This window comes from Chelonoidis abingdonii, chromosome 15, assembly GCF_003597395.2.
Source record: "Chelonoidis abingdonii isolate Lonesome George chromosome 15, CheloAbing_2.0, whole genome shotgun sequence".
NCBI classification, from domain to species: Eukaryota; Metazoa; Chordata; order Testudines; family Testudinidae; genus Chelonoidis; species Chelonoidis abingdonii.
The window spans coordinates 49,035,774-49,054,973 of NC_133783.1; the positions used below are offsets into that span (position 1 = coordinate 49,035,774).

Genomic DNA, 19,200 nt, shown 5'->3' on the forward strand with positions numbered 1-19,200 from the left:
GGCCACATCCATACAATATATATACTACCTGTACATCTATTTTTTTTTAAAAAAAAAAAAGGTTTAAGATTTGTTATGACGGCAATACCATTCAAATTGATATAGTATCTTTCATTTCAACACTGGCAAATGTCTACCAAGAGCATTTTAAATTAGCAAAATAAGTCGAAACATTAACTGTTAAAATTAATTAATTTACTGTAAGGTAGGCATGGCATATTGCCACCCTCATTTCCATGCTGCTGTGAACCCTGTCTGCAAAGATGGGTAGCCCTGCCTGGTTTGGAGTGCCTCCTGAGCCAGGGACTGTCTCCCATTCACACAGTCCCTTCTCGTACTGTGCCCCCCTCCCCCCAAACAAGGGAATGCCGCCCATCACCTAACCACCTTGGGACTGTCCCCCCAGCATCCATAACCCCCCCCCCACACACACAACGCTGGACTGGCCCTATCCAGGGAAGAAGGACCCACACAGGGACTGCTCCCCATGCTCCCAGTCCCCCCTCCAGCGACTGCACCCAGTCCCCCTACCTAGATTCTATCTCCCATACACTGGCAGCATCCCCCTCCTAGAGTTGCCAGGTGTCCGGTTTTTAACCGGAAAGTCTGGCTGAAAAGGAAACCTGGCAGTGTCTGGTCAGCACTGCTGACTGGACACTAAAAATCCAACTACCAGCCTCAACCACCAGGGAGCAGGAAGAGCAGCAGCTGCTGTTACACCCTACAGCAGTGATTCTCAACCTATTTACCACTGTGGGCTGCATATGCAGCTCTCTGTGTTAAGTGGGTCGCATCGATGCAATATACAATCTGTATGGCCCTGAGGATTTCATATGGGCAGCAGCTGTGTGCTGACTAGGCCACAAGCAGCCCATGGGCTGCAGGTTGAGAACCATTGGCCTAGAGGAACTGCTCTCTGCTCAGCTGCTGACTCCTTATGGAGAGAACTGGCTGGCTCTGGGACCTGGCTCCAGACTCTCCAGTGAAGAAGTAGGTGGTGGGGGGGAGAGTGGGAATCTTGTCTGTACCCTCTACCCCACTGTGCTCCAATTTCCCCCAGCCCCTTGTTCCGGGGACCAGTCACCCCCCTCAACCCTGTCATGCTTCAATTGCCCCTGTCCCTTCACTCTATGGACCAACCCTTCCCGCCCCCACCCCCCGCTTCCCTCGTGTGTCCAGATTTGGGCAGGCAGGCTCTGCATCAGCTTCTCCCAGCCTGGTTCTACAGGTGGCAAGTGAGTCCTGGGGCAGGGAATGAGTGATGGGTTGTAGGGAGAAAAGCAGGCAGTGCCTGGAGAAGAGGTGGAGCTGGTGGCAGGGCCTCTGGGAAGGGGCAGTGCAGAGGTGTCCTGTTTTCAGCAATTAGAAAGTTGGCAAACCTCCCTGTGCCCCAGGCCCCTGCACCTCCCTCCCTGCAGCCCTAGCCCCCTGCACTCTCCTCCCCATGCCCACTGGTCTCCTACTTCGGCAGCACTAGCTCAGCCATTCAGCCTGCCCTGTCCACCTGCCTCTGTGGCCCTAATGCCAGGGATCCTGCTGCAGCTGGTGTCACTGGACCCACGGTTCTGCAGGGTGGGGAAGCACTGAGCACCCTAGTCTCCTGCTGATGTTGCAGGGCCCAATCCTGCTTGCGGGGGGTGGGGGGGCTGGTGTCACTGGGCCTAATCCTGCACCACCCCATTTTTGTGCAAACACACCCATCCGTTGACTCTGTGCCCAGCACAGGTACCCCACCCGCCTTGCCCTAGTTACGGCACTAGGGATGTCAGAGGTCTGTGCTGATTGGGCTGCAAGTGGCCCATGGGTTGAGAACCGTTACTTTAGAGAATGACTGACATTTTTGTTCTCTGATTTATTCTTGTTCATCAAAAAGTTATCTACATTTTCAAAAACCGCTAGTGATCTTAATTGCCCAATTTAAGATGCCTTAAAAAAAGAACCTGAACACCAACTCTCTAAAAGTCAGACTCCTTAAGGTATGTCCAGTTGAACACCCAAAATCATGAGTCACCCTGGAAAATGTGAACCTCTATACATACACCTGAGAGAAAAAGCAGTTTGCATGTAGCTGTCAGGTATGTTGCACTGAACAGCCAACAGTGTTGCGGGTGTGATACCTGGCCAATTTTTAAATAGCTTATTTGAAGATCAGGAATTTCACCCTAGTACCCAGCATATGGGAAATGTGAATATATGGTAGGCCTAGTAAACTTCATAATAGCACAAAGAATGCTTGTGTAAATCGGACATTTTATGGTCTAAGTGGAAATCTGTTTTCATCATTATTCTAGTGACTCTTTACCATTCATAGAATCATAGAACATCAGGCTCAAAGCAGGCCCAATTCCCAACTAAATCATCCCAGCCAGGGCTTTGTCAAGCCTGACCTTAAAAACTGCTAAGGAAGGAGATTCTACCACCTCCCTAGGTAACCCATTCCAGTGCTTTATCACCCTCCTAGTGAAAAAGTTTTTCCTAATATCCAACCTAAACACTCCCACAGTGCACTTGAGACCTACTCCTTGTTCTGTCATTGCTACACTGAGAACAGTCAAGATCCATCCTCTTGAAACTCCCTTTCAGGTAGCTGAAAGCAGCTATCAAATCCCTCCTCATTCTTCTCTTATTCATAGACCTGAGACTGGAGGGACTTCGAGAGGTCATCGGTATCCAGTCCCCTGCCTCATGGCAGACCAATACTGTCTAGACCATCCTGATACACATTTATCTAACCTAATCTTAAATATCTCCAGAGATGGAGATTCACACCTCCCTAGGCATTTATTCCAGTGTTTAACTACCCTGACAGTTAGGAACTTTTCCTAATGTCAACCTAAATCTCCCTTGCTGCAGTTTAAGCCATTGCTTCTTTTCTAACTATTAGAGGCTAAGTGAACAAGTTTTCTGCCTCCTCCTGATGACACCCTTTTAGATACCTGAAACTGCTATCATGTCCCCTCTGTCTTCTCTTTTCCAACTAACAAACCCAATTCTTTCAGCCTTCCTTCATAGGTCATGTTCAACTTTAATCATTCTTGTTGCTCTTCCTGGACCCTCTCCAATTTTCACATCTTTCTTGAAATTGTGGGCCAGAACGGACACAATATTCCAGTTGAGGCTAAGCAGCGCAGAGTAGAGCGGAAGTGACTTCTCGTGTCTTGTTTACACACACTGTTAACGGATCCAGAATCACGTTTGTTTTTTTTGCAACGTATCACACTGTTGATATTTAGCTTGTGGTCCACTATGACCCTAGATCTCTTCTGCCATACTCCTTCCTACCACGTCTCTTCCCATTCTGTAGTTGTGAAACTGATTGTTCCTTCCTAAGTGGAGCACTTTGCATTGTCTTTATTGAACTTCATCCGGTTTACCTCAGACCATTCTCAATTGTCCAGATCATTTGAATTTTGACCCTGTCCTCCAAAGCAGTTGCAGTCCTCCCAGTTTGTTGTCGTCCACAAATTATTAGCGTCTTTCTATGCACATCTAAGTTGTTGATGAGATATTGAACAGAGCTGGTCCAAAACGACCCCTGCGGAACCCCACTTGTTATACCTTTCCAGCAGGATTGGGAGCCACTTAATAACTACTCTCTGAGTAGGTTATCCAGCCAGTTATGCACCCCCTTATAGTAGCCCCATCTAATTGTATTTGCCTAGTTTATCGATAGGATATCATGCGAGACATATCAAATGCCTTACTAAGTCCACCGCTTTCTCCCTTATCACAAGACTTGTATCCTATCAAAGAAAGCTATCAGATTGGTTTGACACGATTTTTTTACAATCCATTGCCTGGCTATTCCCTATCACCTTAACACCTTCCAAGTTTTTGCAGATGATTATCTTTAATTACTTGCTCCATATCTTCCTGGCACAGAAGTTTCAACTACTGGTCTGTAGTTTCTGGGTTGTTTTGTTTTCCCTTTTTATAGATGGGCACTATATTTTCCCTTTTCAGTCATTCTGAATCTCTCCTGTCTCCATGACTTCCAAAGATATAGCTAGAGGCTCAGATACCTCCTCTAACTCCTTGATATTCTAAGGATGCATTTGTCAGGCCCTGGTGACTTGCAGGCATCAATTTTTCAAGTTTTTTAACATGCTTTTCTTTTATTTTATCTTCTAACCTACCCCTTCCAAAGCATTCACTATGTTAGACATTCCTTCAGACATCTCAGGAAGACTGAACAAAGAAGTCATAGCATCTCTGCATTTCCAAGTTTCCTGTTACTGTTTCTCTCCTCACTGAGCAGTGCGCTACCCTTTCTTGTCTTCCTCTTGCTTTTAATGTACTGATAAAAGTCTCTTGTTTCCCTTTATTCCCTAGCTAGCTTGAGCTCATTTTTGGCCTTTGCCTTTCTAATCTGCCCCTGCATTCCTGGTTGTTCGCCTGTATTCATCCTTTGTAATCTGACCTAGTTTCCATTTTTATGACTCCTTTTATTTTGTAAGTCATACAAGATCTCGTGGTTAAGCCAAGGTGTCTTTTGCACACTTTCTATCTTTCACCATCGGTAAGAAAAGATAGACTAAACAATCCACGTTCCCTCAGCTCTCTTATAAGTCATGTGCTCCAGCCCCTAATATCATTTTTTTTTTTTTTTTTGCTCTCGCTGGACTTCTCCATTTCTTCACATCTTCTTGTAGTGTGGGGCCCAAATGGCACAGTATGGCAGATGAGGCCCTCACCAATCCAAACTGAGGAGAATGATCACGTTCTCAATCTGCTGAAAATGCTCCTCATTATACAGCCCAAAATGCTGTTAGCCTCTCTTGGCAACAAGGCACATGTTGACTCATACAGCTCTTGTCTGCTGTAACTCCTACGTCCTTTTCTGCAGGACTGTTGCCTAGCCACTCAGTCCCTAGTCTGTTGCAGTGCATGAGATTCTTCCGTCCTAAGTGCCAGACTCTGCACTTGTCCTTGTTGAACCTCATCAGATTTCTTTTACCCAATCCTTTAAATTGTCTAGGTCCCTTTGTAGCCTATCGCCAGCATATCTACCACTCCTCCCAGTTGTGTGCATCTGCAACTTGCTGAGGGAGCCACGCCATCCTCCAGATCACAAATGAAGATATTGAACAAACCGGCTCTAGACTGGCCCTTGGGCACTCCCGTTAATACCAGCTGCCAACTAGACATGGAGCCATTGATCACTACCATTGAACCAATGATTAGCCAGCTTTCTAGCCCCTTTATAGTCATTCATCCAGCCCATACTTCTTAACTTGCTGGCAAAGATACTTTGGGAATCTTATAAAAGCTTTGCTAGTCAAGGAATAACATGTCCAGTGCTTTCCCCTCATGCACAGAGCATTTTCTCATTATAAAGGCAATTGGTTATCAGCATGATTGCCTTTGTGAATCCCATGCTGATGTGTTCCTGATCACTTTCTTTTCCCTAAGTGCTTAAATTGATTATTTGAGGACCCTTCTGCGTATTTTTCGCAGGGACTGAGGTGAGGCTGACTGGCCTGCTGCAGTTCCCTGGTATCCTCCTCCTTCTCTTTTTTAAAGATGGGCACTACATTAGCCTTTTTCCAGTCATCTGGGACAACCCCCGATTGCCATGAGTTTTCAAAGATAATGGCCAATGGCTCAGCAATCACATCCGCCAACTCCTTTAGCACCATCAGATGCAGTGCATCTGGCTCCATGGACTTGTGCTTATCCAACTTTTCTAAATAGTTCTGAACCACTTCTTTCTCCACAGAGGGCTGGTCACCTCCACCCTCCCACTGTGCTGCCCAGGGCAGTAGTCTGGGGGCTGACCTTGTTCATGAAGACAGAGGCAAAAAAAGCATTGGGTATATTAGCTTTTTCCACGTCATCTGTCACTGGGTTGCCTCCCCCAGTGAGTAAAGGGCCCACACTTTCCTTGACCACCTTCTTGTTGCTAACATACCTGTAGAAACCCTTCTTGTTACTCTTAACATCCCTTGCTAGCTGCAACTCCAGGTGTGATTTAGCCTTTCTGATTTCACTTCTGCATGCCTGAGCAAAATTTTTATACTCCTCCCTGGTCATTTGTCCAGTTCCACTTCTTGTAAGCTTTTTTGTGTATAAGATCAGCAAGGATTTCACTGGTAAGCCAAGCTGGCTGCCTGTCATATTTACTATTATTTCTACACATCGGGGGTGGTTTGTTCCTTCAACCTCAATAAGGATTCTTTAAAATACAGCCAGTTTTCCTGGACTCCTTCCCCCTCATGTCATTCTTCCAGAGGATCCTGCCTATCAGCTCCCTGAGGGTGTCAAAGTCTGCTTTTCTGAAGTCCAGGGTCCGTATTTTGCTGCTCTCCTTTATTCCTTGTGTCCGGATCCTAAACTTGACCATCTCCTGGTCACTGCCTCCCAGGTTCCCGTCCACTTTTGCTTCCCCTACTAATTCTTCTCTGTTTGTGAGCAGCAGTCAAGAAGAGCTCTGCCCCTAGTTGGTTCTTCCAGCACTTGCACCAGGAAATTGTCCCCTACACTTTCCAAAAACTTCCTGGATTGTCTATGCACCGCTGTATTGCTCTCCCAGCAGATATCTGGGTGATTGAATTCCCCCATGACAACCAGGGCCCGTGATCCAGTAACTGCTGTTAATTGCCTGAAGAATGCCTCATCCACCTCATCACCCTGGTCTGATGATCTATACAGATTCCCACCACGACATCACCCTTGTTGCTCAGACTTCTAAACTTAATCCAGAGACTCAGGTTTTTCTGCAGTTTCATACTGGAGCTCTGAGCAGTCATACTGCTCTCTTACATACAATGTAACTCCCCCACCTTTTCTGTCCTGTCCGTCCTTCCTGAACAGTTTATATCCATCCATGACAGTACTCCAGTCATGTGGGTTATCCCATCAGGTCTCTGTTGTTACAACAACAACATAATTCCTTGACTGTGCCAGGACTTCCAGTTCTCCCTACTTGTTTCCCAGGCTTCTTGGATTTGTGTATAGGCACTTAAGATAACTCTCTGCTTGTCCAGCTTTCTCAGTATGAGGCAGGAGTCCTCCCTTCTTGCGCTCTCGTGCTTATGCTTCCTCTTGGTATCCCACTTCCCCACTTACCTCCAGGCTTTGGTCTCCTTCCCCCAGTGAACGTAGTTCAAAGGCCTCCTCACTAGCTTGCGAAGATGCTCTTCCCTCTCTTTGTTAGGTGGCACCCATTTCTGTCTAGCACTCCTTCTTGGAACACCTTCCCATGGTCAAAGAATCCAAAGCCTTCTCTCGGTCACCACCTGCATAGCCATTCGTTGACTTCCAGGATTCGATGGTCTCTAACTGGGCGTTTTCCTTCCACAGGGAGGATGGACAAGAACACCACTTGCACCTCAAACTCTTATATCGTTCTTCCCAGAGTCACGTAGTCTGCAGTGATCTGCTCAAGGTCATTCGTGGCAGTATAATTGTTGCCCACGTGGAGAAGCAGGAAGGGGTAGTGATCCGAGGACTTGATGAGTCTCGGCAGTCTCTCCGTCACATCGTGAATCCTAGCTCCTGGCAAGCAGCACACTTCTCCGTTTTCCTGATCAGGCAGCAGATAGATGACTCAGTCCCCGTTAGGAGGGAGTCTCCGACCACCACCACCTGCCTCCTTCTCTTGGGAATGGCGGTCATTGAACCACCATCTCTAGGACAGTGCATCTCACGCCTTCCAATCAGTGGAGTCTCTTTCTGCTCCCTTCCCTCAGATATATCATCTAGTCCACTCTCCGCATTAGCACCTGTAGAAAGAATATGAAAACGGTTGCTCACCTGTATCTGCATTGCTGGTACATGGACGCTCCTCTTTCTTTTTCTGGAGGTTACATGCTGCCAATTTTCTTCACCGTCCTTCTGTTGCCGCTGTGCAGCCTGCTCTGATTCCTCAGAATGTTGTGCCCATAGAAGCATACCCTGACATCCGTCCAGGAAATCTTCATTTTCTCTTATGCAATGCAGGGTTGACACTTGTTTCTCCAGACCTTGAACCTTCTCTTCCAATATGGAGACCAGCTTGCTCTTTGTACAGACAAAGTCGCTTCTGTCCTGTGGAAGAAAGACAAACATGACACATCCTGTGCCAGTCACAACAGCCGATTGCTCACCATCCATATTACCTTCCTTCTAAGAGCTTCCTCAGCTGTTGCAGTAACTACTCGGAGAAGCCTGCAAGATGAAAGCTTCAGTGGGTTCTGCCCAGGTGAACTTCCTCTGTTAGCCTCTCTGCTGTTCGCCGCTCAGCTGGTTCACAACTGGCTGGCTTTCTGTAACAATCAGGCCCACTCAAGGCCCACCTGGAACAAAGCACACCCAATTCACATTTTTCAAACAATCAAGCACCCGGTCAAACTGACAAATTGTCTCTGCAACAGACGCTCAGATACTCATCCACGCAGCCTCCTCAATGCACCCCTTTATGACGTTTTGTGGTCAAGCAGGCCTTCAGCCTCAGTTTTCCAGCCAGTCTTCTGATGGTCTGCCTAGTCTGCAGTGCCTTCTGAGTTGCAGAAATGACTACTACATCTGCTGGTTCTGCCTGTCATTTCCAATGAGCAGGACTCCTTTTTAAGCTCCTTAATCCCCTTTCTGCCTTGCTGGAAGAGTGTGTGCTCCATGACATTAGTCATAATTAGTCTAATTTCTCATGGTTCGACCACTGATCAAGTATTAAAGGTCATAGATAAGTTGATATGAGATTCATTTTTACATGTGCGAGCTACCATCTATGTATAGTGCTGTAGCACCCCATATGTTCTAATCCTGTGTAGACACACAGGAAGACAGTCACTGTCCCCAAGAAAGAAAACAAAGATGTGAGAAAAGGAATGACATATAAGCAAAGTGATGAAGGTTATGGTTCACGCACAGCTTGGGGCTCTTTTTATGGGTGTATTTTCATTATAGAAAGTTTTTCGGACTTACCAGAGGTGCAGTCCCTGTATCAAGTGTTCAGCTGATCGATCTTTTTTTTTTTCTTCTAGCTATGCGAGAAGAGATGTGCTTCCTCTGGGAAAATTCACAGTCAACTTGAGTGGCTGTCCAAGAAATAGTATCTTCACAGAGCACATATACCGCATTATCCAGCAGCTTGTTCCAGCAGTAAGAATGGCATTAATATGCTTTGATGGATTTATGATTGTGCAGTGATTTTGGCCGTAATGTTAACTGTATTTTTTAAACAAAAATTAAGTTCAGTTTGAGGCAGGTTCCTGGTTAAAGGATAGCCCAACAACTAAAATGATAGTGGAACTTTCATCCTAGAGAGAATCTAGATTTCTCCCTCCCCCCAGTGACCACAAATTCCTGAAGGGTATTCTGCAGAGAAAACACAGTAATTTGAACAGGGACATTATTGACTGGTAACTTGCAGTACTGCAGCACATTGTACTGATATTCCCATAGCTATATAAAACTATTTTAAAAAACTTAACTCATCATAAAATTGTTTTACCTTTAAAATCCTCTTTCCCTTTAAGAGCTTTGGAACTTGTGATTACATAAATCTACTGTGTATTTCATTTAATTGTCCTTATAATTTTGTACGTATTATGGAATTCTAAACTTAATGATCCTATTAAAGCAGAATACTTTTACCTAACAAGGCAGGTGGAGGAGTGAGGATTTGCCTACTTAGCTAATAATTTTCCTTGTTCTTGGCAGTCCTATCGTCTGCAGATGACCATAGAAAACATGAATTGCTCACGATTTATCCCACACAAGGACTACACAGCTAACCGCTTAGTCAGTGGAGTATTGCAACTGGCCAGTAACACTTCCCTTGTGATAGACGAGACCCTGCTTGAGCAAGGACAGCTGGATGCAACAGGTAGGCAATGCTTTGTGTTCCTGTTCTCCCTGTAAAACTTTGACCTAATACATTATAGTGGACTGAATTAGTACATTTCAAGACACAGGGATGTTATGTGCCAATAGTTAAACCTTTTAATTTTTTAAGCTATGTGGGGAAAAACCACTTTGTCCATCCGACGAAACAGCAGACAATCATTTCGCACCCTTTTTCCCTGGATTGCACTGGCAGACGCCATAGCATGGCAACCATGGAGCCCGTTTTGCCTTTTGTCACTGTCACCCTATGTGTACTGGTTGCTGCTAACAGAGGCAGTACTGCAGCGCTACACAGCAGCATTCGTTTGCCTTTGCAAGATAGCAAGAGACGGTTAACCAGGTCGTTCTGTGCCGTCTGCTGGCATTGGTAATTGGCGATGAGTATGACGGTTATCAGTCGTATCTGTACGTCTGCTGTCTCGTCATGGGTCGTGCCTGCTAGACCTTCGCTGAGGTCGGCTGGGGGCAAAGACCACAAAATGGGAATATGACACTCCATACCGGGTCATGTCCCTCCTTTATGTTGTTATCTAAAAATATGCAGGTCCACCTAGAATTGGGCAAGCATACTAGAGAAGCATGTATCAGAAGAACACAGGACACAACCGCTCCGTGTCAGAGCCACAGAAGATATTGAGCTGCTATGCCATTCAAGGGGTGTTCCCACAGAACCCCACCCATTGCTGTCCCGTCTCCCCAGCCCCTCCTGGCTACACCGTTGAGGGTCCCGCCAATGTGTGATGAAGTAATAAAGAAGCAGGAATAAGAAAACTGCTGAGCTTTTTAGTTGAGATAAAATGAGGAGGAGGCAGCCCAGCTGCTATGAATGTCCGAGAGACATTAACCGTGGGGTAGAGGAGCCCCACGACCGGCGCTATGATAGTCCGGCAGTACAGAATCTTTCTTTAGACTGAAGTTGGGGGCTGATGGAACTCAGCCTCATTGTTATGAATGAGTGAACGGTTCCGCATTCTTGTAACCATCTCCAGCAATAACACGGGAACATTCCTATTTATTACCCAGCGCGGCCCGGCTCGACCTCACTGAGCAGCCAGGAGCAACTTCCGGGCTGAAATGATCGAGGACGCTACCAGTCCTACGCAGCTGTCCGTCTAGCCACCGATGGAAGGGAGGGGAGGATGCCTGCTGGTTTCACGCCCCCGTACACTGCATGAGACAGTACCGTGACATTGAATAAAGTCAGACAACCGATTTTTTCCCAATTTTCTCACGGGCAGTGGAGGGGGAGTAAAATATGAAAATATAACCCTGAACCATCTGAGCATGTTTTGACCTTACAGGCAATGGGAAGCTCAGCCAGAATGCAAATCTTCTTCGGGACCGGTGGGATAGCTGGAGTTCCTATGTAGCATGTCCCCCTCCCTTCCTCCAGTAGCGCCATTTGATTCTTTGGCTTTCAATAATGCTGTACACAACAGCACTGTGCTGTCGGATCTGGTATCGTAGCCTGGAGATTTGTTTCAAAGCTGGCATGTCGTCTCTGTACGGAGCTCTGATAGAACAGATTTTCTCCGCCATACAGTGACTAGATCCAGTATCTCCCGTAGCGATCGATGCTGACTCTTTTTGGATTTGGAGACTCATCGCTAACCATTCGTCGCTGATCAGAGCTCCACGCTGGGCAAACAGGAAATGCAATTCAAAAGTTTGCAGGGCTTTTCCTGTCTACCTGGCCAGTGCATCCGAGTTCAGATGGCTTTCAAGAGTAGTCACAGTGGTGCACTGTGGGATACCGCCCAGAGGCCAATACCCTCGATTTGCGGCCACACTAACCCTAATTTGATATGGTAATACCGATTTCAGCACTACTCCTCTCGTCGGGGAGGAGTACAGAAACTGGTTTAAAGAGCTCTTTATATCGATATAAAGGGCCTCGTTGGGTGGACGGGTGCAGCATTAAATCGGTTTAATGCTGCTAAAATCGGTATAAACGTGTAGTGTAGACCAGACCTGTGTTGCTGTAATTAACTAAGGAATTGAGAGGGGAAGGAGTCCCAAAAGAAGGAAATTATACACAGCTTGCTAGCCTTTTTAAAGAGTAGTTAATAACTGTCTGCTGGACTGAAAGATACAAAGCATTTGGCACAAGTGTTGTTCAGGAGAAATCTGATTTTTATCAACTAGATTTCACTATTTCAACAAACTATCTTTATCTTTAAACTAGAAGTTTCAATTCCATTTTTTTTTACTTAATCTTTTCTGGTGGTGTGGGGTTTTTTTTTTGTATTTTGGAAGGAACTTGCTGTAATTTTTAAAATAAATGGGTTTGTTTGATTTTATTGACTCTAGCAGAAGTCTGAGATAACTAAAGATTTTGGTCAGTTCCTCTCTCCCATTTCATCTTTCTACTGTTCCTCATTTTAGTTGGCCAGCCTAATGCACCTTTTACACAGTGAGGCATTCTTCACTGCTTGGATTCCAAAAGTGATTTGTTCCCTTATCCCCAAATGTAAAGTGTCAGTGTATTGCCATTTTAAAAGTAATGTACACACAAACAGAGGAGTGCTGTAGAGAATCTGTCAAAAGCTGGTTTGTTTTTTAATTTAAATGTGTAGTGCTGGTTTGACAGCCCTGCAGAGTGAAGTTGTATTTAGAATTGGAGCAACAGGGTCAGCTACAGTGGAAGCTATCCCACATCGACAAATGGGCCAAGTACAAAAGAGTATTCCACTTTGGAGTGAGAGAATACTTCATGCTTGGCAAGTTGTGGTAGTGTGTTTTATGATGTGATATCAGTTCTCCAGGATCTGGTCCAAAATCACCAGCTATTTCATGTAGGCCCTTGGATCTGTGTTTTCACACTGAACTACTCATGGTATCTGAAGATCTTTACTATTCTGGTCACTATAGACCTTCAGGTGTAGAATCTAACCGTCGACGGAGTAAAAAGGCTCTTAAAGCTCATCACCAATCCCCTAACTTGTGTGGTCTTCCAGGACTTCCCAAGAGACAATAACACCATCATGCTAGGTTTCTCTAATTCTCTTTTTCATTTTAGAGAGTGGTTTGTAATAATAGATTAACATTTTTCCCATTTCATTTGGCAAAACATGGATTATTCTGTGGTTCCTAATGCAGTTTAAAAATAACATGATGACTTAGTTTGAGCAGCAGCAATATCAGAGATGCCTACTTACTTATAGCTTACTGCAGTTATACAGCCAGTTGTGGAGAACAAATTGTGGTTTATGAATGGCATGAAAAGGTCTGTTAAATTCTCTCACCAGCTCAGCTGTTTAGGGCCAGTGCAAGTGCACTATGATGCACATGATCAGCATTTGGATCCCGAAGCTTGCTGGGTTTCCTTGATGCTATGAAATGTCACTCCAGCAAACACTGCAGCCTCCTTCCATGCTAAAAGCTTCTTCTGTCTGGCTAATAACGATATTCATGAATGTTAGAAAGGAACTTATTCTATGTAAACCTGCTGGAGAGGGTAACCTCAGCATATGGCCTTTTGAAGCTAGGAAAAATGGGTGTCTCTCAGCCAGTTCAATTATTTCTATGCATTAAAAGTCCAGTATCTCACCTCTCCTTGGCTAGAAACTGGAGCTTTATGCCTTTGTTAGTGGTGCTAGATAAGCACTCCTGGTCTTGTATGATCCTGTGATATGACTTGAAAGATGTGTGAGGTTTATTTGGGGGGTGGGGGAACAAGTTGGTACAGAAAAGGTATGGTTCTGAAGCTTGTATATTTAAATTCCAAGGCCCTGATCCTGCACCCTTCAAGTCAATCCACTGGAGAGCTGAGCCAGCAGTGTCTATGGTCTCTAGACTTTATAGCCATAAGGATACCAAAAAGTCAGAACTTTTAAAGCACATTTCTAAAATATACAGAATGCACGCTGGTGCGGTTTGACTCAGACTTGTAGGTCAGAAGGGACCAATATGGTCATCTAGTCTGACCTCCTACACAACGCAGGCCACAGAACCCTACCCATCCACTTTTATAACAACCCCTAACCCATGACTGAGTTATTGAAGTCCTCAAAATTGTGGTTTGAAGACCTCAAGCTGCAGAGAATCCACCAGCAAGTGACCCATGCCCCCTCTGCATAGGAGGGAGGGGGAGGGAGGGGGGTGGGGGGAAAGGGGGGGGGGAGGAACGGCAAACTCCAGGGCCCGCCAAATCCGCCCTGGAGAAAATTCCCTCGACTCCTAAATGGCGATCAGCTAAACCGCCTAAGCATGTTGGGCAAGACTCCCAGCCAGACCAGGAAGAAATCTCTGCAGTAACTCAATCGCCCATCCATCAACATCCCCTCATAGAAACATTAAGCAAAATTTCTCTGATAATCCAAGATAATTGCCCCAATAAACTATCCCTCATATATCCCCCCATATACTTATCAGCTTAGTCGTAAAGCCAGATAAGTCTTGCCCCCCTACTTCCTAGAAGGCTGTTCCAAACTTCACTCCCTATATGTTAGAAACCTGTCGTTTAATTTCAAGCTAAACTTGCTAATATCCAGTTTGTACCCATGTCTTGTGCCTACAGAGTACTATTTCAATAATTCCAGTAGGTCATTATTCCTTCTCCGCTAAAGAATCTATCCTCAGCTGCTTGAGCGAGCCATGTTCTTAGCCTGCCAGGTCTGGTCTTCTTTAGTTCTACTCGTGCTTGTGCTCTCTTGTCTTTACATTCTGGGTTTTTCCCTAATATATTCTCGCGGCATCTCTTTCGCTCCTCCCTCCCAACGTTAATCCCGCTGACTATATTTATTTAGAAGCAAGCAGTATCCCCACCGGAGCCTTCTTTTGGCGTAGGCCTAAACAAGCCAAGCTCTTTGAGTCCTTTCAATTAAGGCAGGTTTTCATTCCTCGGGATCATCCAGTAGCCCTCTCTGAACCGTTTCCAGTTGAATTGCATCCTTCTTAAACATGGGAACGCGAATCGCACACAATACTTCCAGGTGGGCTCGACCAGCGCCTATATAACGGTTTACTAACCACTCTCTGTCCTTGCTGGAGAGTACCTGCTGACTGCATCTAAAACTTCAGGTCGCATTTGCTTTTTTATGGCGCCGATAGTACGCGCTCTGCGGGGATGATGAGTGCGGCTCGAGTAACATCTGCAGAGCCAATTATCGGCCAATGGTCCTTCTCCCCTCTGTGCTTCCACCACTGCCATGCGTCCCAATGTATATCTAAAATTTTTTTATTATCTTAGTACATCCTAAGTGCATGGACTTTGCACTTTTCGACTATTATATTTCATGCCTACCTATTGCTTACTCCAGTGTACAAGGTGTCCAGAGCTTCCTGTACTGTATCCCGGTCGCTTCTCCGTGTTAGCAACCCTCCATTTGTGATATCCCGCAACTTTATTAGCACATTCCCTGGCTCTTTGTGGCCAAGGTCAGAATAAAAAGGTTAAATAAGATGGTCCCAACACCGATCCTTGAGGGACTCAACTGTAAACTCCTTCCAGCTGAAGCTCACTCTTCAGTACGACCCGCTGGAGTCTCCCCTTTAACCAGTTCCTTATCCACCTTACACCTTTCATATTCATCCCCATCTTTTCCAATTTAACTAACAGTTCCCCATGTGGAACCGTGTCAAATGCCTTACTGAAATCGAGGTAAATTAGATCTACCGCATTTCCGCATGGAATAAAGCGTTAGCCATATTCATTTGAGATGGCCTGAATTACTCACTTGTGAGTAAGGTACCCATTCCAATCTCATGTTTAACTCTCTGATAACCACAGCCTTATTCCCTGTAACAAATTTTGCATAAATATTTCTACATGTTTATAATCTGACCTTTCCCATAAACTACACTAATATTAGGGCAGGTCATCTTTATACCTGAAATCCTTCAAAGGCACTGATTTTGTTTAGCACCTCAGGTTATTTTAGTAACCAAGCTGTTTCCACTGTGACCAAGTAATAGTTTCTGCTAACTGCTAATTAAAACCTGAATGAAAAATCTATTTCAACTCTGGCAATTGTTTACATCCAGCTGTCAGCATCTGTTTTCTTGCTTTTCTAGGGGTACATAATGTGACAGCACTGGGTAACCTGATAACTTGGCAGAAGGTGGATTATGACTTCAGTTACCACCAGATGGAATTCCCGTGCAATATTAATGTACTTATCACTTCAGAAGGCAGATCACTCCTACCGGTATGGCAAGGTCTTCTTGAATTGGGGGATAATTACAGTTGATAGCTGCTTAATGAAAACCGAGCATGTCATTTCCAGAAATGAGTGATGTCCAGGAAATGATCTTGTTGCCTTGAGCTGCATAGACAAACTGCTGACATGGGTTAGTGTTCCAGCTAGTGCATCTGGAAAACCTGTATTTAGTGACTCTGGCCTGCAAAAAAAAATATTCAGTGAAAGGAAAAACTGACATTTCTCTCTCTCAGTGGCTGCATTCTGTAGAAATGATAACAAGAGGATGAAAAATAATGAGTATATGGGTATTTCTGGTAATGAAAAAAGATTGTAGACCCAGATTTATTATAAAGCAATCTCATTCCAGTGCAATAACTATCCTTTCCTGGTTATGGTGGAGAGAGATCCCTCTCACATTCATACTGAAAAGAATATGACTAAAGCTTGTATTTATGTATGATGGATTATGTAGATGTCTCCAGCTGTTTGAACAACTAATCATACTGTGTACTACTTGTCTTCACCCTCTATGTACTGAGCCTTTGCTCTCTCGGCTGTTTTAAAATTGTGAAATTGATTCCTCTTCAAAGCAAAAATGCTCCCTTCCAAAGAAGATTAAAACAGCAGTAGTGGGATTTCAGACAGGGGGTTCTTCAGGAAAGAGGTTTTTCATTTCTTATTAAATTGTTATTAAACTGATTTTATCCCGTCTTCATCAATAACATTGGGTGACACTGACATCCACCATTGTAGTGGAATCATAAGTGTGTCTGACTAGAATAGAACAGCTGTGAATGGGGAAAGGGATGATGTGCAACCCTTCTTGTTTCTCAGTCAGATTGCCAGGTCCACTTACAGCCACAGATAATTCCCCCAAACATGGAGGAGTACATGAACAGCCTTCTCAAAGCAGTGCTGCCATCCATGCTGAACAAATTCCGCATCTACTTAAGCTTGCTGAGGCTGTTGGATTACAGCATATCTGATGAAGTGACCAAGGTATGGAAGGCTTCTCTTATACTAACACATTATATCAACTTGTCCCTCCACAAGGGAGAAGTAATTGTGTAGCAGTTGGAACAGCTGAAGTACTACTTTTCTATCAGTAATTGTACTTAACTCCATGTGGTATTGGACTCCTTTGCAAAGGACAGGGGCTGCATTTTCTTTTGGGTGGACTTCTGTCCCTGAGAAGGGTTGCTGATGCTCAGAGCACTTCAGCAAAAGGCACAAAACTATGACTTATAAAATTGGTACTTGTAAAGCTTTACCCCCTTTAAAAGATCAAGGACTTGATGCTAAGGCAGGGGGGTTTTCAACCTTTTTCCTTTGAGGCCCCCCTCAACATGCTTTAAAAACTCCACGGCCCACCAGTGCCACAACAACTGTTCTTCTGAATATAAAAAACAGGGCCCGCATTAGGGGGTAGCAAGCAGGGCAATTGCCCAGGGCCCCACAAAGCTAAATTGCCCAGGCTTTGGCTTGAGCTCTGGGTGGTGAGGTTCAGGGGCCCTGAGAGTCTAATAGATTTGTTTGGCAGACCCCCTGAAATCTGCTCACAGTGCCCCAGGGGGCCCTAACCTCCTGGTTGAGAACTGCTGTTCTAAGGCACCTTCTGAAGTACAGAGAGCAACCATTTTACTGCCTTTCAGGCAGAAGTAGCCTCTGCAGCTTCCCCAGCAAGCAAGGAACCTAGCCTCCCTACCTGGAGTTATCCAAGTCTTGCAAGAATTTTAGAGTCTCAGGAAACTAGGATTCTTCATGCTGTGTTCACTGCAAGAAGCTAAATCCCAACTACCCACCAATGTATTCTCTTAATTCAGGCAGTAGAGGAAGACTTCGTAGAAATGCGCAAGAATGACCCTGAGAGCATAACAGCTGATGACCTTCACAGAACTCTGCTTGTAGCAAGGTGCGTAGCCTTGTAACTAGTGAATCGGCTTTTTCACTAGTGATAGCTGCATGTAATTGCCTCCCAATGACACTTGTATATACAATTGTTTGCCTGCCTCTCTTCAAACAATTGCAATGTGAGAGTGTTGAAGAAAATAGCATAGGCAGGAAGAGCAGGGACAAGTTAAGTCCATTCCCATTGATGGAATGGTCACTTTATACAGCCAGAACTGTTCTATGACTCCTGAACAGTGAGGCAGACTCTTCGTCCTTACTCCCATGTCAAGGACTTCTGCTTACTTCCCAATTGGAGCTTTGCCACCCTTGAGTACCCCAGCCTGCTCCCAGTACCTCACTGGAAGGTTGAAATGAGAATGTGGGAGACTTTACTGCCAATAAGAAATTATTAAATACATCTTCCTATTTTTAGCTTAATAAGAGGTTCTAAAGCACTGACTGCTGGGATAAAGTGTGTGTGTGGTGGGGGGAGATGGGTGTCAGTTCATAACGGTTGCTGACAGCTGCTTGACAGTTACGTAACTTCCTGTTGTAGTAGGGCTATTTCCTCTTAAGCTTTGGCATGAGAAAGAAGGTATCTATGAATTCTGCTATTTAACTTGTACTACTTTTGCCTACCCAGGTTTCTCTCTCTCAGTGCTGGGCAGACAACACTGTCAAGAGAGCGGTGGCTAAGAGCAAAACAGCTGGAAGCATTACGTAAAGCCAGGCTCCAGCAACAGAAGTGTGTCAATGGAAATGAACTTTAATAATTCTTCCTCCTATTTTGCTTACTTGTGACTATGAAAATGAGGTTTGTCCTAATCCTAAGTGGAGCCAGCACTAAGAATGGGATACTGTTTATACCACAGTTTCTTGTAGATAATTTATACCAAAAAATTATGGACACTTACCCTTGAAACCTGAACCCATTTAGTTTATATGGGGTTCGGAGAGCTAATGCTGAAACTTACTGATTTTATGAAACTTTTTGGAGCTTGTTTTGTAATTAAGAATTAATAACAATGAGCAAATTGTTTGATATTAAAAGTTTAATACTGAAATTGTGTAAACTCATTTCCTTAAGTGTAAAGACAAGTCTGATCACATGTTCCAGAGCTACAGTAGGGTTGACTACTTCACCTTACTTTACAAAACACAGGTTGTTCCACTTCAGCAGACTTATGTATTTAAATCATGTGACAAGAATAAACCACTATTTTCTACACCCAGAGGAAAAAACCCTCAGATGTTGCTTGCAACTACCATGATTGCTGCCTGAACTAATAAGCTTATTTTCTGAAAAATATTTGTAAAACACCCTCCAAAGGGAAGAGTA

The 19,200-nt window shown here is 44.7% G+C and overlaps 1 protein-coding gene across 2 annotated transcripts in view; it reads left to right on the plus strand.

Moving 5' to 3' along the window:
- The window catches only part of MCMBP (minichromosome maintenance complex binding protein), a 39,815-nt gene extending 20,890 nt beyond the window's left edge, over positions 1-18,925 (plus strand). For both annotated transcript variants that reach the window (XM_075072507.1, XM_032775601.2), the window contains exons 11-16: positions 8,964-9,081; positions 9,643-9,808; positions 15,844-15,977; positions 16,806-16,970; positions 17,795-17,883; positions 18,505-18,925. In XM_075072507.1, coding sequence (XP_074928608.1) covers positions 8,964-9,081; positions 9,643-9,808; positions 15,844-15,977; positions 16,806-16,970; positions 17,795-17,883; positions 18,505-18,631 — 799 coding nt within the window. In that variant the 3' untranslated portion in view covers positions 18,632-18,925. The remainder of the gene's footprint in view (positions 1-8,963; positions 9,082-9,642; positions 9,809-15,843; positions 15,978-16,805; positions 16,971-17,794; positions 17,884-18,504) is intronic.
- The last annotated feature ends 275 nt before the right edge of the window (positions 18,926-19,200 follow it).